This window comes from Rhinoderma darwinii, chromosome 2 (assembly GCF_050947455.1).
Source record: "Rhinoderma darwinii isolate aRhiDar2 chromosome 2, aRhiDar2.hap1, whole genome shotgun sequence".
In the NCBI taxonomy this organism is placed as follows: Eukaryota; Metazoa; Chordata; class Amphibia; order Anura; family Rhinodermatidae; genus Rhinoderma; species Rhinoderma darwinii.
The window spans coordinates 236899347-236923892 of record NC_134688.1 but is presented as its reverse complement, the minus strand read 5'-3'; the positions used below and the strand labels follow the sequence as shown (position 1 = coordinate 236923892).

General features: G+C 41.5%; 1 protein-coding gene across 1 annotated transcript in view; it reads left to right on the top strand.

Annotated features, from left to right (window-relative positions):
• The window catches only part of LOC142742830 (ras GTPase-activating protein 4-like), a 182797-nt gene that overhangs the window by 128858 nt on the left and 29393 nt on the right, over positions 1 to 24546 (top strand). The window contains exons 8-12 of the mRNA XM_075852979.1: positions 4574 to 4665; positions 12657 to 12774; positions 18239 to 18392; positions 19407 to 19471; positions 20849 to 20961. Of these exons, the coding sequence (XP_075709094.1) occupies positions 4574 to 4665; positions 12657 to 12774; positions 18239 to 18392; positions 19407 to 19471; positions 20849 to 20961 (542 nt within the window). The remainder of the gene's footprint in view (positions 1 to 4573; positions 4666 to 12656; positions 12775 to 18238; positions 18393 to 19406; positions 19472 to 20848; positions 20962 to 24546) is intronic.

The window sequence follows — 24546 nt, the reverse complement described above, 5'->3', positions numbered from 1 at the left end:
CCAACAGACTCGCCCCTCTCCTCTCCCGCCTGATCAACCCCAAACAAGTGGGGTTTGTACCCTCGAGAGAAGGCAAGCATAACACCACTAGACTTCTTAACATAATTCATTATGCCACACAGAAGGGGATCCCTTTAGTCTTACTAGGGACCGACACCGAAAAGGCTTTTGATAGGGTCAGGTGGTCCTGTATGCTTGCCACTCTGCAAAAATTTGGTTTTCCTGACAAGTTTATATCTGCAGTTTTCTCTCTATACACTACACCCAAGGCTAGCTTACGCATAAATGGCACAATCTCACCTACTTTTGACATTAAAAAACGGTACGCAACAAGGTTACCCCCTCTCCCCAGCCTTATTCATCCTCACCTTAGAAACACTTATCCAGAAACTTATACAGACTACTGATATCTCAGGCATAAAATTTTGGAACCACAACCACAGAACAGCTGCTTTTACAGATGACCTTCTGCTGTTGATCACAAACCCTAAGCAGGAATTTCCCTTGATAGTACAAGCTTTTAATTCCTTTGGTTATGTGTCAAATTTAAAAATTAATTATTCCAAGTCGGAAGTTCTTAATGTTTCTGCGCCACTGGCGGATATATGTGACATACAACATCTGGCCCCGTTCCAATGGCCACAAAATAATATCAAATATCTGGGCGTCAAGCTTACTAAAAAAATCCTCACAACTTTATGCTGCCAATTTCGTCCCCTTACTAAACAAAATTCAAACCCAATTATACTCCTTGCGTATTCTCTTTCTATCCTGGGTGGGGAGAAAAAATTATCTGAAGACTTACATTCTCCCTCAAATCTTGTACGTGCTTCAAACTATACCCATTCATTTGCCCAACACTTTCTTTAACTCTATCAAATCTCTATTCTCCAAATTTCTCTGGAACTCTAGAAAGCCACGACTAGCACACAGACACTTGATTCTCAAATCCCACTCCGGCGGAATGGGCCTCCCAGACATTTTGACTTACTATAAGGCTTTACACCTTAGCAAATGGGTTTCCTTGAATAGAATCAGGGATGCGTCCCCGACTGGATGCGGAGAGAGCTTTACAAGCTCGACTCTGGTGTCTCTCTCTAAGGACTGGTCTTGTAAACTCCATAAGCCCTACGATTAAGTGTACCATTTTAGTTTCTCAGAAATTTTTGTGCGGCTGCACCCCAATGACAAAAATACTGCCGCTTACACCTCTCCACCTACTCCCGATACTCACAAATTGCACGGCTAACCCTGATGCTTTCTGTTCTTCTTTAAAATATAATACTGTAGCTGACACTTTTGGTGATGGAAAAATTCCCGCCTTACAATCTTTTTTACTTCAAGATACACACTCGACCCTCCCTTTTCTACACTCCCTGGGTTTCAGAGAAACAAGCAACCTCTTTCTGAAGATGGCTCTCCTGCCAAGCTTAGTTTTCTACTAGCCTGGGAGAAGGAACTAGATGTCAACTTCAGCAGGGAAGATACCTCTTTTATTTTAAAGCACATATTTGTGTTAAAATTCAAGAGAACTCTTTTAAGACCACAACCAGGTGGTACAGAACTCCGTATTTTCTGTACAAAATTAATCTGATCCCATCCAACCAGTGTTGGAGATGTAATTCTTACGTTGGTAACATATCCCATATCTGGTGGGACTGCCCCTTGATCAAGCCCTTTTGGAATAAAGTGGCTGACACAATTCAGAGAGTTACGAAACAAACCCTCTCCCTCAGAGCTACTCTTGTCCTCCTCTGGGCTCCATCACAAAACTTCTGCCCGAAACGTAATGATCTGATTACTCAAATGATTACAGTGGCCAAACTACTGATTCCACTCCACTGGAAATCGACCGAGCCCCCAACTTTCCGTGAGTGGTTAGATAAGATGGACTCCATTGGCAGGATGGAGGAGCTCTTGAGCTGGGAGCTCAGAAAGCATGTTGGCTATCTGAAGGTGTGGACACCATGGTTGACCTTCCGTGCCTCTAACCCCTCCCCATCCTGAGTTACCCCCCCCCCCCATGATCTTTGGTGGGTGGCTGAAGTTGTACACCTTAGGACTGCACAGGTTCCCTCCAAATGTGAAGACCCTAACATTACTCTTCTTTCTCTCAAACTCTGTATGGCATTAGACCTCTCTCTTGTATCATCTTATTGACTTAATTTTCTCATACTATGACACAGGTACCCTGTATATAGTTACTAGCGTTTCTACTTTACTGTTTCTCATCCTGTGTTGTCATTCTTGAAAGGAACTTTGGCCCGTGTGCCGTAAGCTTCCTCTCCTGTTCCCCATGATCTATGTAAGGATGTTCTTTTGTTATATATCTTGTTATATATCTTCAATAAAACAAAGATTTGAGGAAAAAAAAAGCCACCAACTTATTATTCCACACAAAAAGGAACAATGTTCTTAATCTATGGGCTCCATGGCAGCTGCTATGACTGCTATAGTTACGTCCATGTATCTATATCAAACACACCATGTCCTGTTTTTTTTATAGAAAAGTATGCCTGTGTCACGTAGGGTTCGTGGACCCACTGGGCCGTACCGCCTTGGCGGTATGGCAGCTGGCCAACAGGGCGCAGGTTACAGTCTATAGTTTGTATAGGGTACCTGTGGCAGCTCGGACAGTAGCAAGGCTGGCTCATCTGGGACTAGGCAGCGGGTAGACGTCAGGCGTGGAGTAGCAGCACATGCGTGGAATACAGCACAGCACGACACTTGACCAGGATAGCACGGGATACAGGAACAGGGAACACTGGGAACTGGAAAACACTGGGAGACCATTTGCTAGACAAACTAGGATACGATAAACAACGCTCAGGCATCGAAGGAAGGGGCTGGGCCCCTCTTATAGTCAAGTGCACTCATGGGCTGATTACACATTAAAGTCCGGCCTGGACATAACAGCCTGGACGATGACATTAGAAAGATATCTCAAGATTGAAAATGACATACTTGTGTGTTAAATCTATACAATCTATTTTTCAGACATCCTTTATCAAAAATTAAATGTGTGCATATTACTAACCCAGAGGCTAAAAATAGAATCACAAGTGTTAATGAGTCTTCATTAAATCACCTTAGTTCCAGATACGCTACAGCTATAGTGGGAGAAACATGAGAAATAATTGGCTGTTTAACAATATTTGTTCCTGTATAACAGAAATGAGTTCAGTATAGCACACCAAGAGAAATTAAAAATGACTAGAAAAGGGAAAGGGATTTCTCAGCCGGTGAATTTCACAATGCGGTGCGTCTGCTTTTGTGCATGATCGGCGGGGGGTTAGTTGCTTCGTATTGCTGTGCTAGCTAGAGAAAATGAGATGCTATTTTTAGACCTGTGTCTATCCAGTAAAATTGCTATTTTATTGTTCTTGTTCAATGTACATTTTGGTCTGATATTAAATAGGACCATTGTACCAGCAAATTTTATGATACTCAGCCATGGATACAAAACTGTCATAATTACCTGAAGGCTAATAAATGTAAAGTAATTTAGGGGACATACTTAATTGCGTTGAATGTATGTCCGATAAGTAACTAGTTTTATTTATGAGTGCACATGAAATATATCTGAAACCTATCAGATAATAGTCATAGCCAAGAATGGACTATAATCTCTAGGGACTTTCTATTGGTTTAATATTTGTCTTCGAATTGTTTTTTTTTTCAAAAGAAAGATCCCTTTTCTTTGTGTAGACCAACTGCAAGATTTTTTACTTTTTACTGTTTTTGGATCCAAGTTATATAATATATAATTGATCCCCAATTTAGTACCCATTTTACTGTTTGTTTGTATTTTATTATTTGGAAACTTTGGTGTTTTTGTGACGCCTTTAGACGCAGTCGATATGTTGCAGTGTAGGGTGGCATGGCCAAATGTTATGCTATAATGCAGTCAGATATTGCAGGTTAGTTACATAGTTAGGCTCTGACTTATACACAGACGTGCCCATAGATTTCATTAACCAAAAATATGCCAAAAGCTTGGGGTTTTTTTTGGCATACATTTGCATGTTTTACGTTGATATACTTTTAATTTAACTGTATTGAAAAACATAGAAAACTTGCACTTTTTTGAATTCCCCAAAATATCCTTTTTATATTTTTAAAATGGTAATCAATGGTAGAGATTTGCAACTGTAAAGGAATGCGGTTTTACACATCTGGGCGTTCGTTTGTCAGCACTCTTCAAATGTGTGCCCCAATCGCACACCCCAAATGTGAATAGAGTCTTATTAGGTAGAAAAACAACCATGTCTATCAAGTTCAACCTTCCTTAGTCCTAGCTGATCCAAAAGAAGGTAATACAAAACTGCCTGGCCAATTATGGCCAATTTTGCCTCATGGTAGCGAAAACATTTTTTAGGGGATGTTGCTTTTTTTTTTTGTTGCCTTACATTGCTATATTGACTTCAGTGGAGAAAAACACACCAGTATCAAGAATGGGCATATAATAAATATTGCTATTTTTTTATTCCATAATTTTAAATAACATTAGTCAGTAATTCTCTATGTGAAACACAAAACATCAATAAATGTGATGTTTTATACTTTTTTTTAGGTAGTTATCAACTTAAATGGACTTCAACAAGATTTACAAGAAGAGGGATGGTTCAGACTGAGCCCTGGAAAATCCAAAGCTAGCGTGGATGAGTAAGTTGATGTCAACGGAATATTTGTCTTTTTCATGACACTGTCACTATGTGCTGTAGAATTATTATTTTTTTTGTTTTTTAAAGCTATATTGTTTACCCTGACTTTGGTTTATAAATATATAAGTAAAACTGTTTAATGAGTCACTAAGTCTTTGGAAAGTTCAGCCAAGTAAATGTCAGATCTTTAGAAAACCTTAAGTAGCACTTAAACGGTTCAGAAAGCATTAAAACTCCTTACATTAGGTTCTTTATATAGCACATTCATCTACTTTCTAACAAAAAGGTATTTAGAGGAAAAAGAAGGCTCACTTTGAAATTTGCAACATGCGTTAAGTAAGTATTCTGTACTTTATAACAATGCAATGTGGAATCCAGTAGAGAAGATTGATCCTTGAGTTGACTTAATTCTCTTAGTATGTGACGTTTTGACTTTTAGTTGAAGTGATTATGGTGTGATATTCTGTGACGTTCCAGACTAAAGGAGATCTTTTTTAGTTTGTGTAGTTCAGGAAAACTCTCCAGCTGGGTTCCTATTTTGCATCTTTTTTGTAAGTTACACACTGAGCCTTGATGGAGTGGCATTAAAAAACTAAAGTGATCCGTGGCATTGGAAAAGTTAGGAGAAACTATCGCTTCCTTATTAGGGCACATTCAGACGTGGCGGAATTGCTGAGGAATTCCGCTGCGGACAGTCTGCAGTGGAATACTCCAGCGGCCGTTTTTTACATTTGTTTCAATACATTTTTAGGCAAGTTAGTTCGGACGTTGCGGAAAACTCAGCTGCGGACCATAGGCTGCGGTGCAGAATTTTCCCTCCGCAGCATGCACTGTCTGTTGCGGAGAAGAAGCGGAATTTCACTGCGTATTTCAGCCTTTGCAATGCAAAAACTGAAATCTGTGGCAGGTCCGCTGTCTTTTCTGCAACGTCTGAATTACCTGTCAAATGTTGGTGCAGATTTGTTGTGTAATTGTCCCAAATCTGCACCAACATTTGCTGCGGAAAAATTCTGCCACGTCTGAACGTGCCCTTAGTGTGTTAGCCAGTCATAGGATCAGAAAAGCATTGACTTGATACCCTTTATAAGATAACTACATACATTCAATCAGCACACATACTAATATATGGCCAATTTGATATTTTAAATGGAAAACCTCTATATTTATTGCTAACCGTTCCCCTTGTCAATAGAATGTGTCTCTATATAGCCTGACGCTGTCACCACTTATTGGACAGTGTCAGAATGTAGACATCCTATAGACAAGGGAATTGGTAACGCCCAGTTTTTAATTTATTCATAGATTTTTCATAGAATTTTGAGAAGGAGTAACAGAGGAACGGCACAACATATGGCCAGCGTGAGTAAACGTATGCCATCATAGTTGCATACATCTGCCATAAAAGAAAATTATACTTCGCGGTATACACATTTTTTGTATATAGTTGTATTCAAAAGCGCAGTTGACTACACTTTTCAATACAGTTGACGCTTTGGAGATCTTGACGTATCTTGGTGAAATGTTTGCCAAATGGGCACACTTTTGGTATATCTTTGCCCATTAAAGTCTATGGGCATAATAGCACATCTATTGGGGGGAAGATGCTCCTGGTATTTCTTGGAGAATGCAAGTATTTACTAAAACACATGTCAGGAGAGCTGACACATCCTCTTTAAGACCAATAGTATAGATTCTTGATAATCTGTATGGTAGTTCACATGAAAGGAATACGGATCTCAAAACTTTCCTGGAATGTGTTTCCCAAAAGGAGTGTGTATGCATCATCCTGTTTTCATGTATCCCTCTGCCCAATTTATGATGAGAAAACCTCTGCAAATATTTGTATTATTAAGCATTTTCACCATGCCCACCATAATGTCATACATGTTAACTAAAACTAGAATTCATTCCTAAACCACTATAAAGTGGATTGATTTTTATGTTAACCGTTATATTGTATGGAGAATTGAAAGCCTCTAAGGCCACTTGCACATGATGCGAATTACGTGCGGACTTGCCGCACAAATTTTCCTGCAGAAAATCAGCAAAGTAAATGAGATTTCATGTAATCTCATCTACACATTTAGGAAATTTTTACACACATTAATTGACCTATAGTGTGTATTTTAAAATATGCAGCATGTCTATTTATCTTGTATTTCCGTCTTCGAATTGTATCTGGTAAGTTAAAAAAAAAATGCCCCAAAATACGCAGCATAAAATCTGCACGTTTCCGCATCAAAATGTAAAAATCGCAGCTAAAAACGCATCAAATATGACAACAACTGCTATTTATTTCGGGTTTCACCTTCCTATTGAAGTCAATGGGGAAAACCTGCAACAAAAAAGCAAATACGATAGACATGCTGCGGATTACAAAACCGCATCGCAGGTCAATTAATGAGCGTTTTTTTACGTTTATAATTTATGCAGCGTGTGGATGAAATTTGTTCTAATCTAATGCACTCTGCTGCTACTGTATAAGGGTATGTTCACACGATGTCATTACGTCCGTAATTGACGGACGTATTTCGGCCGGAAGTCCCGGACTGAACACAGTGCAGGGAGCCGGGCTCCTAGCATCATAGTTATGTACGACGCTAGGTGTCACTGCCTCGCTGCCGGACAACTGTCCCGTAATCATGTTTTCAGTACGGGACAGTTGTCCGGCAGCGAGGCAGGGACACCTAGCGTCGTACATAACTATGATGCTAGGAGCCCGGCTCCCTGCACTGTGTTCGGTCCGGTACTTGCGGCCGAAATACGTCCGTCAATTACGGACGTAATGACCTCATGTGAACATACCCTTATGCTGCGAATTTTCCACAACTAAATCCATTGCAGAAAAATCCGCAGTATTTACTCTATGTGTGAACCTGGCCATATTCTTACATATTATCCCTCTTCTCCACCATAAATTTTACCATAGAAGCCCAATGTGCCAATGTTCTTGAGTGATTATCAGGTACACAATACATGATTCAACACATCACATCAGCCTCAAACACAACAGATGTGATGGTTTCATGGGACTATACAACTAGCATATTGTTTCCTATTCCTATGTTATAGGGAAAATAAATTAAGTGAAGGATCTTAGCAGCAGCATGTTTTAGATAGATAGATAGATAGATAGATAGATAGATAGATAGATAGATAGATAGATAGATAGATAGATAGATAGATGCAGTGTCAGACTCGTCCACTGGAGAACCAGTGGATACTCTGGTGGGCCCAGGCTCTCCTGCTATTCACTTTCATGAATGCAGGCAGTTACTGCCGCTGTGGGCACTTCCTAAATCCAGACTCTGCCCACCAGCAATGTGCTCCTGCTGATTCTGAAGGCCCCCTGTTGCTCACTCTTAGCAATGGTTGTGCTTTAGGGGGGATTCACACGAGCGTGATTTTCGTGCGTGCAGGCCGCGTATTTTTCGCACGCCACGCACAGCCCTATAGAAGTCAATGGGGCAGTTCAAACAGTGCGTGATTTGTGTGCAGCGTTTGTTCGCTGCGTACAAAACGCGACAGGTTCAATATCTCCGCCTATTTCGCGCATCACGCACCCATTGAAGTCAATGGGTGCGTGAAAACCACGCAGGTCGCACGGAAGCACTTCCGTGCGAACCGACTGAAACAGCGCACCAGCTGTCAAAAGGATGAATGTAAACAGAAAAGCACCACGTGTTTTTCTGTTTCCAAACATCCAAATGGAGTGTCTTTGAGATGAGCGAACCCGGACAATCGAACCGAACTTCACCGGGTTCGGCCGAACTCGTTTTGGCCGAACCCGGCAAAAAAAATTCCGGTACGCGACGTCAGGAGATAGTCACTGTCCAGGGTGCTGAAAGAGTTAAACGGTTTCAGCACCATGGACAGTGACTACCGATCCCAATAAACATGAACCTGTAAAAAAACCGAAGTTCTGACTTACCGATAACTCCCGGCTTGTTCCTCCAGTCTGACCTCCCGGGATGACAATTCAGTCCAAGTGACAGCTCCAGCCAATCACAGGCCAAGCACAGGCTGCAGCGGTCACATGGACTGCCGCGTCATCCAGGGAGGTGGGGCCAGATGTCGAGAGGCGCGTCACCAAGGACGCGTCACCAAGGCAACGGCCGGGAGAGAAGTTCTCGGTAAGTACGAACTTTTTCTTTTTTTTTAACAGGTTGCTGTATATTGTGATCGGCATTCACTGTCGAGGGTGCTGAAAGAGTTACTGCTGATCAGCTAGCTCTTTCAGCACCTTGGACAGTGACGGGCGTCGACTAGCCTCATCTCTATGATGGCGGCTGCGCGAAAATCACGCAGCCGCGCATCATACACGGATGACACACGCAGCTGTCAAATGGTTTTTGCGCGCGCAAAACGCAGCGTTGTTTGCGCGTGCAAAAACGCAACGTTCGTCTGAATCTGCCCTTAGGCTACATTCACGCGAGCGTGACAGATTTACGCGCATAAATCTGTCCATGTGCGTCCGTCGCGTTTTTGCATCAGTGTGCTTTGCATGTGGCATGTGTTTTTCACGCACTTGCAACCTTTTTTTTTTTCAATGTAATTGATGCGTGAAACACGGATAGCACGCACACATTAACATCAATGGGCGACTAGGTGCATGAAAACGCACCAATATAGGACCCGCAGTGAGCTTCACCCAATGGACACTCGCTTCGTGAAATCTCACGCATGTCTGAATAGCCCCATTGAAATCAATGGGTCCATGTGCTGTGCGTTATTTTAATGCACAGCTCACGGACGAGAATCACGCTCGTCTGAATGAGCCCTAAGGCCTCATGTCCAATTCAGTTTCTTTCTTCAGTGTGCTATCCGTTTTTTTTTAAACTCATACCCTGACACATTTATTTCAATGGGGCCATGTACACTTCCGTTGTTTTAACAAAACCATGCGGCCGTTCCGTCAAAAATAGGACAGGTCCTACTCCTGTCCGTTTTTTACGTAACAGTCTCTGCCTTTTCATTGATTTGGTCCGTAAAATAATGGACTGCACATGGAAGCCATCTGTGTGCGGTCCGTGTTTCACAGATTTGTCAATAACGGCCGTACAACGGCCGACAGATGTATGCATGCAGCCTTAGGCAGAGGCAGGTTGATCATTTGGTCACTAACTGGAGCCCAGCTCGGAGGATGACAGCTGCTAAAACTGTAATGTGATAACGTAGTTTAATGAGAGAGGTAGCGGTGGGTATTGCTAGCACAGGAAGCAATGGGCTGCTTGTTAGGGCATCTGAAAATACGGAGCTGTTTTCAGGCGAAAACAGCTCCTGATTTTCAGACGTTTTTGTAGCAACTCGCGTTTTTCGCAGCGTATTTTACGGACATTATTGGAGCTGTTTTTCAATAGAGTCAATGAAAAACGCCTCCAAAATGTCCCAAGAAGTGATATGCATTTCTTTTTCATGGGCGTCTTTTTACACGCCATATTTTGACAGCGACGTGTAAAATTACACCTCGTGGGAACAGAACACCGTAAAACCCATTGCAAGCAATGGGCAGATGTTTGTAGGCATAAGAGGGGCATTTTTTCAGGCATAATTTGAGGCGTAAAACGCCCAAATTACGTCTGAAAACACTGCGTGTGAACATACCCTTACACTGAAGCCCTGATGCTGCTGGACAGTGTTGTCTGTGCTGGCCTCTCTACATAATGTAATGGCTTTCTCTCCTCACTGCAATAACTTGCTTGGTTTTGTAGGTCCATTCACATGGAGTGAATTGGTAATGTACGGTTATGAACAAGGGTTACAATAATCGCTCGTCCCCATACATTTCCATCATGTCAGTAGCACATCTCCCTATTTACACAGAGAGATATGCTGCTGACTAGACACCATACTATTGGCCACCTGAAAGATCCGATTAGGCAATGAACGTGCGTTTGCTCATTCATTGGCTGACCTTTGCCCTGATTACAGAGGACAATTATCAGGAATGACCGTTCGTCTAAATTCTCGTTCGACTGATCATTGGCGCGTGTAAACAACCCTTAACTCAAGTGGGTCCCGATTTTCTTTAAAAAGCTACCTTCCCTATTCAATAAACCAAACAAAGGGTTTGTTTTTTTTTTTCTGATTTGTGATACTTGCAGCGGAAAAGCTGCGATTCCGCTGCAGATCAGTATCGCAGCTTTTCCGCTGCAGAAACCGCAGCATTTGCTGTTTGTTGTGGGTTTAACCTCCCCATTAAATTCAATGGGAAAAACACGCAACAAAGTGCAGCTAATCCGCATCATAAATTGACATCCTGCAGATTTAAAAAGATGCCCCGCAGGTCAATTTATAAACAGAATCTCGGCAGATTTTTTCAGCAGCGTGTGGATGTGATTTATTCAAATTTCTCCTACTTTGCTGCTACTGTAATACTCTGTGGATTTTACGCAGCTAATCTGCTAAGTGTGAACATACCCTAAGGTTTACTGAATAATTCAATATTTCAGCAGCGCACTAAAGCAGCACTTTAGAGAGCATTGGGGCCTGCTTGATCTGCCGTACATATACGGCGCATGTCGGGTAGAGGAGTATGGAGCAGGCTCACGGGCTGAACCCACTCCACAGGATGTGTGTTACAGCCGACACTTCAGGGTAACGAGCGCAATACCTCTCGTTTAACTCGTTAAATGCCTCCATCAATAGCGACCGCGGCAATTAAATCACTGAAACAGTGGGGCGACCCCCTTGTAACGTTTCAACCCCTCCCCGCTGGTGAGATCAGGGGGTGCCATTGGTTGGCATGGCAGCTTGGGGGCCTGATAAATGCCCCCAGGTCCGCCATCTTTGTACTCCTAGGAAGCTTTGCCTCTGGCAGGGCTTCGTAGTAGGCTGTCAGAATCACGATATACTGCAATACATTAGTATTGCAGTATATCGTGCAAGCGATCGCTGGTTCAAGTCTCCTAGGGGGACAAGTAAAAAAGTAAAATTCAATAAAATATATATTTTTTTAATAAAAAATTAAACGTTTTAAAAAAAAAACCTTTTCCAACTTTCCCTCAAGCACAATGTAATTTTTTTTTTAAATTAACGTAACTGGTATCGACGTGTCCATAAAAGTCTGAACTATTACAATTTATCATTATTTAGTCCGCACGGTAAACGCCGTAAAAAGTGATCAAAAAGTCTCATGTACCCCAAAATGATACCAATAGAAACTACAGCTCGCCCCGCAAAAAATAAGCCCTAATTTGGTATCGCTGTAATCGTATTGACCCGCAGAATAAAGTTAACATGCCGTTTTTACCACACGATGAACGCTGTAAAAACAAAACCACCCAAAAAATTGAGGAATCGCTGTTTCCACCCCACAAATATTTTTTTTCCAGTTTCCAACTACATGATATGGTAAAATAAATGGTGCTGTGAAAATCTACAACTCGTCCTGCAAAAAAAAAGCCCTCATACGGCAATATTGATGGAAATATAAAAAAGTTACAGCTTTTGGAAGGTGGGGTAGAAAAAACGAAAGTGAAAATCAGAAAAATGGCTGCGATGGGAAGGGGTTAATTAATTCCTCTGGTGGGCCGAAGGTACCCCAGTCCGACACAGGATAGATGACATACAATGCGGCAGATGTACTAATGTGTCTGCAGTTCGAGAGTGTCGTAAACTGCGTCAAAACCATGTTAAACCAGATGCTTGCACCTCAATAGACACTTTTTAAAAGTGTTCCGAAAAGGGTGTGGCCTAACTGAAAAAGGGTGTGGCTTATGATGCGAAATCATACGCCAAAAAACTGGCACAAAATTCTGTTGCAATTTAAGCCAATTCAAAGGTGGTTTAAGAATGAGGAAAGTGTCTAGCAGGTCAAGTAAAATGTGCCAAATTTAATATACAGTATTCACCACTTTGATGAATTTAGTGCATTTTCTGACTGCCTTGTATAAGTTTACACTGTCTAAATCTTAGACTCCATTAGTATATCTGCCCCAATATTTCTAAATACAATCTTCACAAACATTGACTCATGTATCTTCTATTTAGGGGAAACCTTGGTTCTCTGCAGCTGCAAGTGCGACTCCGTGATGAGACTGTTTTACCATCCGATTACTACAATCCTCTGGTGCAGTTGCTGTGTCAGGAAGTCAAAGCATCTCATAAGGTAATTCAATAGCAAGAATGTTATGCAATGCAATGTTGTATTAGGTATTAGTATTGTGTTCCTGTAAAGTTTCTTGCTGTTATATGATATCTGAATACAGTAGCTTTATCCTCTCCACCTTCCAAAGGCCATAACTTTTTTATCTGTCCATCATTTTGTGGGAAGATTTGTAGTTTAGTTATGGCACCATTTATTTTACCACATTATGGACTGGGAAACTGGAAAAACATTCTTTGTGGGGTGGAATGGGAAAAAAACTGCGATTCCTCCATTGTGTTTTGCGTTTCGTTTTTACAACATTCACTGTGCAGTAAAAACAACATGTTAACTTTATTCTGCAGGTCAATACGATACTGATTTTATATACCGTAGTTTTTTTTTATATTTTAGTACTTTAACAAGGAAAGAACTTATTGTTAAAAATTTAATTTGTTTTGTGACGCCATTTATCTATCATCTAGGTGTTGTGAGGGCTTGTTTTTTGCGGGGTGAGCTGTAGTTTTTATTGGTACTATGTTGGGCTAAATGAGAGTTTTTGATCACTTATTATTCCATGTTATGTGGGAGATGAGGTGACCAAAAAAACAGCGATTTTGAAGTTTTAATTTCTTTTTGTTTTTTTACTGCGTTCACCTTGCAGGTTGAACAGACACAGTGATACCAGTTATATTTTATTCTATTTTTCTACATTGCTTTTGGGGAAATGTTTTTTTTTTTAACTTTCACTTTTATTTTTCTAAATATGTATATATATATATATATATATATATATATATATATATATAAAACTCTATTTAACTTTTTTTCTATTAGTTCCTCTAGGGGACTTGAACCAGCGATCGTTTGATGGCTTACACGATAAGGACCGATTCTAGCTTTTCTGCTGCCTGAGGCGAAAATTGAGATGGCACCCCCCAGATTTTGATTGACATCCCCCTTGCTGTTCTACATCACTGCCAGCCTCCTGCAACTCTTGCGGATACGCAGTTGCCTTGTACTCCCCTGGCAAGCGCGGTGCAGCGATGAAGCCAGGCAGAGTACACCTCGCTGCACGGTGCGTGCCCAAGTAGTACAAGGCAATGGCGCATCTGAGAAAGTTGGAGGAGACTGGTAGTGATGTATAACAACTAGAGTGATGTCAATCAAGCATGGAAAGTTGGGTTTGGAGGCAGGACTATGTGACTCTTCAGGATAGCGGCACCACCTCATGACTCTTTAATGAGTAATTACTGTATAGTGTGCGCCGGTTTAAAAGTTGATTTTATAGATTTTGCTGCATCTGAAAAAAAACATACAGGGAAATGTTTGGAAATATTGTCAGGTTACGTATGGCGGCGGTTCAAGGGGTTAAAACTACCTGACAGGTTCCCATTAAATATAAAATGAATTGCAACAATTCCATTTGCTCTGCAATTTTGTTATTATAAGTATATTCTATATAACAGCTTTGGAACCAAGCTCATACATATATACAGTACCAGAACCAAGCTCAGTACATAAATACAGCACCAGAACAAAGCTCAGTACATATATGCAGTACCAGAACAAAGCTCCATACATAGATACAACACCAAAACCAGCTCAGTACATAAATACAGCACCAGAACAAAGCTCAGTACATATATACAACACCAGTACAAAGCTCAGTACATATAGACAACACCAGAACCAAGCTCTGACATATATACAGCACCAGAACCAAGTTCTGAAATATATACAGCACCAGAACAAAGCTCACTACATATATACAACACCAGAACTAAGCTCAGTACATATATACAGCACCAGCACAAATACAGCTTAATTTAATAAAACCACTTCTGTATAGGTTTGTACGGCGTAAAACTACAGCTCCCAGCATGGCCTGAACAATGGTAAGGATATGCTAGAAATTGCTGTTCCACAAAAATACCTCCCATAATTTTGCTGCAGATCATACAGTGACTACAGTACTGATTAGAGGCAGAACATTTACATTAAGTGACCCACAGGTGACGTCAGATTCTAGTTGTTCTTTTTCTCTCTTCTTCTCCATCCGGTCTAGACCTCTATGATGACTTCTCCCAGCCACAGCCCATTTCAGCAGTTTTCCACTCAGATGTCTTCAGCTTCTCACTTTTCAAACATTTCTGACCGTATAAACGAGATAACATTTTCATGGTGCCACACACTACATCCTAAATATAATAGCACCATACACTGCACCTCTAATTATAATAGCGCCATACACTGCACTTCTAATTACAAGAACACCATACACTTTGTCCATGATTATAATAACACACACACACACACACACACACACACACACACAGTGCTCCATGTAGATAGTGCTATCCATAGGGCCCCCTATAGATAGTGCCCCCATAGAGCCCCCTGTGGACAGTGCCCCCCATACAGCCCCCTGCAGACAGTGACCCCCCATAGAGCCCCCTGTAGACAGTGCCCCACATACATAGTACCCCCTGCAGGCAGTTCCCCACATAGAACCCCCTGTACAGTGCCCCACATACATAGTGCCCTCCGTAGAGCCCTCTGTAGATAGTGGGCCCCAGAGATCCCCCTGTAGATAGTGCTCCACATATAGCCCCTCCTTTAGATAGTGTTCCACATATGGCTTCCCCGTAGATAGTGCTCAATATATAGCCCCCCTGTAGATAGTGCTCCACATATAGCCCCCCTGTAGATAATGCTCCAAATATAGCCGCTCGCACATATAGCCCATTACACATATCGTCCCTCCCTGTAGATAGTGCTCCACATATAGCCCCTCATACAGAAAAAAATAAACTTTACATACTCACCTCATCCCGTTACCGAGCCGTCCTCTCGCAATGCAGGCCTGCTCTCTTCTGACGACATAAGCGGCGCGATGACGTGATCGTGCCACTTGCGTCATTGCCCAGCCACTCAGAGCCTTTTAACGATGCAAGAGGCACGATGATGTCATTGCGCCACACGGAACGTGCCCCGCCATTCATTGCTTATGCATGTAATTGTATCTGCGTCCTATAGACGCAGGTACAATTATAGTGCAGGAGGGGGTGGCGGAGGCTGGTTTCAGTAGTGCTGCCACACCCTCAGAGAGGCAGCAGGCCACAGCCTGAGGCGAGATGCTCATCTCTCCTTATGGACGGTGCGGCCCTGATGTATTGCAGTTTATCTTGATTTTTACAGGCTCCTATTAAGCCCAGGGCTTAATAGTAGCGCAAAGATGGCAGACCTGGGGGTCTTTATTAGGCTCCCAAGCTGCCATGAGAACCGTCGGCACCCTGAGACCTCGTCGCAGGGATGATGGGATGTCCGAGGGGTCTACCCTCATTCTGACAGCAGAAATGGTGCTGTTGCTATTGACCGCGGAATCTAATGGGTTAAAAAAGCCGGATCCCACTGTTACATACAGCCAACATAAGCAAGTTTGCCCCCGTGAGCTCGCTTTATACTCCCCGTCCCCCAGCCTCCTCAGTATATATACGGCGCATGTCAGGAAGTGGTTAATGTAATTAAGAGAAATATAGATTATACTGTAATTGGGTTTGAGATGATTGCCAACAAAAACTAAATTGACAAGAAATACTTGATTTAACCCCTTAATGACCAGCTTATTTTAAACCTTAATGACCAAGCTATTTTTTGCGGTTTTCCATCTTCGCATTTCAAGAGCTATAACTTTTTTATTTTTGCGTCGACATAGCTGTATAATGTCTTGTTTTTTGCGGGACAAGTTGTACTTTTTAGTAGCACCATTTTGGGGTACATATAATTTATTGATTAACTTCTATTAACTTTTTGGGGGGGTAATGGATAAAACCCCATACATTTCGCCACTCTTTTTTGCGTCTTAGATTTATGCTGTTTACTGTGTGGTATAAATAACATAATAACTTTATTCAGTGGGTCATTACGATTGTGACAATACCAAATTTATATAGATTTTGTATGTTTTACTATTACACAGTAAAAACATTTTTTTTTCAAAATTATTGTTTTTTGTGTCGCCATGTTTTAAGAGCCGATGCAGCTATATGAGGGCTTGTTTTTTGCGGGACGACTACTAGTTTTTATTAGTATCATTTTGGAGTACATGCGACTTTTTGATCACTTTTTAATCAAATTGTTTTTGAAGGCAGCATGAACAGAAAACAGCAATTCTGGCATTGTTTTTTAATTTTTTTACGGCGTTCACGGTGTGGGTTAAATAACGTTATTGCATTATAGGTGGGGTCGTTATGGACGAGGTGATACCAAATATGTGTAATGTTTTAATTTTTTTTCATATTAAAGTATTTTATAAGGGAAAAAGTGGGTTTTACATTTTTTTTATTTGAGATTTTTATTTATTTATTATTAACTTTATTAAACTGTATTGCAGCGTATTATTGTCTGTCAGTGTAAAACTGACAGGCACCTGCTAGGTCATGCCTCAGGCATGGCTTAGCAGGCATTCACTACAAGCAGACCTGGGGGCCTTTGTTAGGCCCCCGGCTGCCATAGAAGCCTTTGGCACCCTGCGATTGCAATTGCAGGGTGCCGATGGGGTGAGAGAGGGTGCACGCTCCCTCCAAAACCACTTGGATGCGGCGCTCGCTATTGAGCACCGCATCTAAGGGGTTAAACGAGTGAGATCGATGTTGAAATCGATCCCACCCGTTAGTGCAGGTGTCTGGCTGTCTTTAGACCGCCTGACACCCTCTTTAGCCGGCACAGGACACACGTGCCGGGCTTATGTCAGAGCGCCGGGAAAAGGCGGCGCTCTGTCATAAGTACCCTTAACGGTCGCCGTGAAAAGGCGTATTGGCGGACGTTAAGGGGTTAAACTTGGGATACATTAGATATGTAATCAGCAGACGCCTTTCCCTTTGTGCCAGGATGCCAGAATCACAATGTAATAATTATGCCTACTTAGCCACTTTGTCATTTGATATCTGCATCATTAGTCAATGGTATCTGATCCATTGATGTAGCTAATATGCCACCCTCCCCACATCAAAAGTGCAGTGCTTCCTCAAATTACAATATTAATTAATTCCAGGATGAGCGATGTATCTTGAAAATTTTGCAACTTGAGACGATAACTGTAATGGAAAACTGGTAATTGTTTCCAAGGCCGTCAAAATAGCAATCCAAAATAACAAAAATGTAGATTAGGCTTCTTTCACACTGGCGTTACGATCAGTTTACCTCTCTTCCGTCAGAGAAAGAGAGGATCAATACATTAAACAGAAAGCAATGGTTCCATTAGAATTACCATTGATTTCAACGGTAATTCTATTGTATCAGTTGCTTTCCGTTTGTCTCCGTTCGCTAGGTTTCCGTTTATTTGAACGGAAACAAAAGTTCTGCAGACTGCACTTTTGTTTCCGTTCAAAAAAAACGGAAACCTAAATATGTTCCCCTAAATGTAATAGCGTACTGCATGCTGCTGATTTACCCAAATTCTTAACATGACATTTATTCTCAATAGGAAAAATGTGGACATTTAATTACTCTGATTGATGAGACCACATCGGCTGAATGCCGACAGGAAGTGGCCACCAACCTTGTAAAAATCTTTTTGGGACAAGGGCTAGCTAAGGAATTCTTGGATCTGCTGTTCAGACTAGAACTTGATAAAACAAGTAAGTGAATTTTATTTTTAAAAGTGATCTTTTTCAGATGTTGTGACAAAGATTTGCAGCAAAAAGTTTTACACACTGATGGGCATTTTAGCCCCTTCCATAAAGAATTCGTGCAGATACAAGGTCACTTGCATTTGATGTCAGCTTGTGTTCATACTTCTTCCATCTGTCCCCTACTTCTTGTAACCTACAAGACTATACATTAGCAAGAAGTAGTGGACAAACTGAAAGGAGTACAACGGCAGGATCAGACTACACGGTTTGTAGTCTGTAACCATGGGGAGACATAGGTCTGCATAGGAGTTGTAGACACAAAACTGTAGGAAATTTGTAATCAAGGCAGTAAAGATAAAATTTGCAAAGAAAGTTAAATCACTGTAAATATATAGTATTATTTATTTTGCACTGATCCTGAGTTACAGCTTGTATATTTGTCTATAGCTTCTTTCACAATTATGCAGATTGTTACTGGAAATAGTCAACTTGCTTGTAAAACACGTACTTAGCAACTTTACTGTGCTCTTACAATGCAGCGGAACAGTTCATTGTTCCTACTTCAGATTGCTGCACAGTGCCTGGTATAAAAATTACAAAATTCAAATCATAAGTGTGACCCCTATGCAGACATTGACCCACCAAGGAATGTTGGGACGGCTCTGAGGCCAGCAGAATTGTAAATACAACTCAATATATAACTGGCTGTTAGTTAAGATCTGAACAAGATAAGTAATGCAATGTATTTACATAGCTAGTATATGTTCTCCATAGTCAATTTGTTTCTTTAAGTGAAAAAGTTATTTCATTTTTTAAGAAGGGGGGAGGGGGGTTTGCCTGATAATGGAGCATAGGCTACTTAAAAGTTTGCATTCACAGTATTGGTTCTAGCCAGAGTATATAACACATTGATAATGTTTTTGAGCTTTTAGCTATAAGTATTCTACTGTCTTGTTTAGTAAAACTATAAAACGTTCCTTTTTTTTCAAGTAATTTTAAATTTTTTTATAATTACCACAGATGAACCAAACACATTATTCAGAAGCAACTCTTTGGCTTCTAAGTCAATGGAATCGTTTCTTAAGGTAAATAATCTATTTCTCTTCTAATCATATATATATGTAATGTGTTGACTGTTAAAACCATGTTGTTTTAAGGTCCAACATTCTGTGCTGAGTTATTCATTAATATCGCTTCATAGGGGTAAGTGCTTTGAATCGCTTGTATATGCATAGAACTGAAATAATCAAATTCCACACTGTATTATTATTGAGTTCAATGTATAAACAGTATGCAGCAAACTTTTAATGTCCCTCTAATGGAGGCTGCAGGCAGTCAATCGTTTATCATTTAAAGCAATTGTCCCATCCGCTGACTGGACCTTCCTCATGGGCTCCCCATAGGACTTTTTAAATGTTGGTGTGTTAAAAATGAAAAATAACTAATACTGACCAAGCCTCCATTCACCCACAACTTCTCTTCAGATTGTAGTGAACGGGCAGTAGCTGGTTAGTGTCGTCCCTTAGACTGTGCTGACATCTATAACAGGAGCCTGCACATTCTTAGGCCCCATGCACACGACCGTAAAAACTCCAGTAATTACGGCCCGTAATTACGGGCCCATAGACTTCTATTGGCCACGGGTACCGCCCCGTATGCTTACGGGAAGGTGCCCATGCCGTTGAAAAAGATAGAACATGTCCTATTTCAGGCCGTAATTACGGCACGGGCAGCCCATAGAAGTCTATGGGGCTCCCGTAATTACGGGTGACTACGTGTGTGCACCCGTAATTGTGGGAGCGTTGCTAGACGACCTCAGTAAATAGTCACTGTCCAGGGTGCTGAAAGAGTTAAACGATCGGCAGTAACTGTTTCAGCACCCTGGACAGTGGCTACCGATCACAATATAGATAAAGCTGTAAAAAAAAATAGACGTTCATACTTACCCAGAACTCCCTGCTTCTTCCTCCAGTCCGGCCTCCTGGGATGACGTTACAGCCCATGTGACCGCTGCAGCCAATCACAGGTCAATCACAGGCTGCAGCGGTCACATGGACTGCCGCGTCATCCAGGGAGGTCGGATTGGATGTCAGGAGAGGGACGCGTCACCAAGACAACGGCCGGGTAAGTATGAATTTCTTTTACTTTTATTACGGAAAGGGCTATGCCTTCTCTCTATCCTGCACTGATAGAGAGAAGGGCTGCCGATTAGTGCAGTGCAATTTTGCAGCCAAAAACATGCCCGTAAATACGGGTGGAATACGGGTGACACCGGACCCGTATTTACGGGCACGGGTCCGTAAATACTGGTGCAATACGGGTCGAATACGTGTGACCAAGGACCCGTATTTACGCCAGTATTTACGGGTGGACAAAAATACGGTCGTGTGCATGAGGCCTTAGACTACTGTTTCCCCAGCATTTACCATATTAATTTAAGATGTGATTTTTTTTTTCCTTAGGTGGCAGGAACACAGTATCTCCATAGTGTTGTTGGCCTAACAATAAATCGTATCTTTGAAGAGAAAAAATATATTGAACTTGACCCCAGTAAAGTAGAAATAAAAGAAGCTGGGTAAGTGGAAACAGATAAAAAATACTTTGATAAAGTCAACCGTAAGGAATAAGGCTGTATTCATATGTAAAGTTTTTGTTGTGTTTTTATTTCAATTTTTCATGTTGCTTGAACAACTACTTAACTAAGCACAACTACTAAACCAAGAATAGAGGTGCATCAACTACACTGCCTCCAGACACAGTCCATGCAGGATAAAGCATTGGTCAGTTATATAGTATAGAAAATTGTGAGGTCATACAAATTCTCATCAAATTAACGTAGCAGCGCTCTACTAGGAGTGACTTCTTTATCAACTGATGGATGTAAATAATTGTAGCTCCAGGTGACTGCTGTGTCCAAAGTTGCTTCTTCTTTCAACACAAATAGAAAATAGGAAATTACTATCTGCAATCCGGTGAATGCCACATTAAGGCCGAATTCAGACGACGGCCGTCACACGGACGCATGTATTTCAATGGGGCCGTCCACACGACTGTTTCAACGGACCATGTGAAGGGTCCGTTGAAAAATAGAGCATGTCCTATTTTCTTCTGTTTTCACAGATCCCTCCATAGACTAAAGTCTATGGGGATCTGTGAAAACAGGACCCGTACGGGTGCAATTCAGACGTGAAAAAAACAACAATTAAGACAAAAATCAGTGAACTGTAATGTGCATAAGTATTCACCCCCTGAAAGTATTTGTGGCGCCACCTTTTGCTGCAATTACAGATACAACTCTCTTGGGGTATGTCTCTATTAGCTTAGCACATCTAAACATTAAGATTTTTGCCCATTCTTCCAGGCAAAACTGCTCCAAATCCTTCTTGTTAGATGGGTTACGTTGGTGAACAGCAGTCTACAAGTCATGCCACCGATTCTCAATTGTATTGATGTCTGGGCGTTGAATAGGATATTTCAAGACATATATATGCTTACACCTCAAACCACCAGTTTAGCTTAAAGAGGCTCTGTCACCAGATTTTGCAACCCCTATCTCCTATTGCAGCAGATAGGCGCTGCAATGTAGATTACAGTAACGTTTTTATTTTTAAAAAACGAGCATTTTTGGCCAAGTTATGACCATTTTCGTATTTATGCAAATGAGGCTTGCAAAAGTACAACTGGGCGTGTTGAAAAGTAAAAGTCCAACTGGGCGTGTATTATGTGCGTACATCGGGGCGTGTTTACTACTTTTACTAGCTGGGCGTTGTGTATAGAAGTATCATCCACTTCTCTTCACAACGCCCAGCTTCTGGCATTGCAGACACAGCCGTGTTCTCCAGAGATCACGCTGTGTCGTCACTCACAGGTCCTGCATCGTGTCAGACGAGCGAGGACACATCGGGACCAGAGGCTACAGATGATTCTGCAGCAGCATCGGCGTTTGCAGGTAAGTCGATGTAGCTACTTACCTGCAAACGCTGATGCTGCTGCAGAATCAACTGTAGCCTCTGGTGCCGACACGATGCAGGACCTGTGAGTGACGTCACAGATCTGCACTGCCAGAAGCTGGGCGTTGTGAAGAGAAGTGGATGATACTTCTCATCAGAAAGCCCAGCTAGTAAAAGTAGTAAACACGCCCCGATGTACGCACATAATACACGCCCACTTGGACTTTTACTTTTAAACACACCCACTTGGACTTTTACTTTTAAACACACCCACTTGGACTTTTGCAAGCCTCATTTGCATAAATACGAAAATGGTCATAACTTGGCCAAAAATGCTCGTTTTTTTAAAATAAAAACGTTACTGTAATCTACATTGCAGCGCCTATCTGCTGCAATAGCAGATAGGGGTTGCAAAATCTGGTGACAGAGCCTCTTTAAGTAGTATGTTTAGGATCAAAGTCCTGCTGGAAGGTGAACCTCCATCCCAGTCTCAGATCTCTGGCAGACTGGAACAGGTTTTCCTCAAGAATTTCCCTGGATTTACAGCCATCTATCCTTCCTACAATCCTGACTACTTTTACAGTCCTTGTCGATGAAAAGCATCCCCACAGCATGATTCTGCCACCACCATGCTTAACTATGGGGATGGGATTCTTGGGGTGATGGGAAGTGTTGAGTTTGCGCCACACATAGTGTTTCTCAAGATGACCAAAAAAATATATGCAATTTTAGTCTTATCTGACCAGAGAACCTTCTTCCATGTGTTTGGGAAATCTGCCACATGCTTCTTTACAAACTCAAAATGTTTTTTTTTTTATGTTTTTCTTTAAGCAGGGTCTTTTTTTCTGGCCACTCTTCCATAAAGCCCCACTCTGTGCAGTATATGGCTTATACTTATGCTGTGGACAGATACTTTTATCTCTGCTGTGGTTCATTGGAGCTCTTTCAATGTAATTGTTGGTATCTTTGTTGAATCTCTGATTAATGCCCCCCTTGCCCGATCTGTGAATTTTGGTGGGCAGCCTTCTCTTGTCAGGTTTGTAGCTGTGCCATATTTTTCCATTTTGTTATAATACATGTAATGGTGCTCCGTGGGACATTTAAAGTTTGGGATAATGTTTTATAACCCAACCCTGCTCAATTCTACTCCACAACCTTGATCTTCATGTTGCTTGCTTAGTGGTGTTGTAGACTCGGGCCATTCAGAACAGATGTATATATACTGACATCATGTGACTGATCATGTGACACTTTGATTGCATACAGGGGGATCGTATTCAATTATGTGACTTCTGAAGGTCATTGGTTTGACCAGATCTTATTCCATAGCCAAATACATATGCACTTACAACATTTGAGTTTTTATTTATTTAAAAAAAACAAAAAACTTTTTTGATTCCACTGTAACAATTTGCACTATTTTGTCAGGTTCATGAGATGACATAAAACCAAATTTAAAATCCATTTTAACTCAAGGTTGTAAGGCAACAACACTGGAAAAACATCAAGGAAGGGTAAATACTTTCGCAAGGCAAGTATAGTGTAGGTACATTCTGACATGCATAGGAAACACAGCTTTACTTCTGCATCATTGATTTAATAGACATAGATATGTAATAGAACGGAGTTTGTCAATTATACAAATCTGTGTTTGTCATTTGGCACAGTGTTTCGTGATATCACAATGTGTTATCTGTGGTTTTCCTCAGCCCCTCAGATAAAACTGCTGCATTATCATAGAGTTATCATGGTGCATGAAAAACAATTACAAAGTCAGGCTTCGATCACATCTTCACCAGGGTCTCGTTCCGTCGGAAGCTTTCCGTTGGAACGGGACCCTGACTGACACAAACGGAAACCAAAGGTTTCCGTTTCCATCACCATTGATTTCAGGGGTGATGGATCCGTTGCCAACGGTTTCCGTTTTTCTCAGTTGTGCAAGGGTTCCGTTTTGACGGAATCAATAGTGTAGTTGACTACGCTGGTAGGACAGACTGTTGGTGGATGCTATTGGCCGAATGGCCATGAGTTTGGCGCACACGCTGCCCAGCATCTGTGCTAGTGTTGTCACCAGGGCTGGAGCAGCGGTGTCCGAACGGCATGAACGCTCACCACTCAAATGGGGCTGGTTGATACTACTTTGCCAACATGTATGGTAATTTGTACAGCTCTTTAGTGCAGCCTCTGTTGGATTTTTTATGTTTTATTCA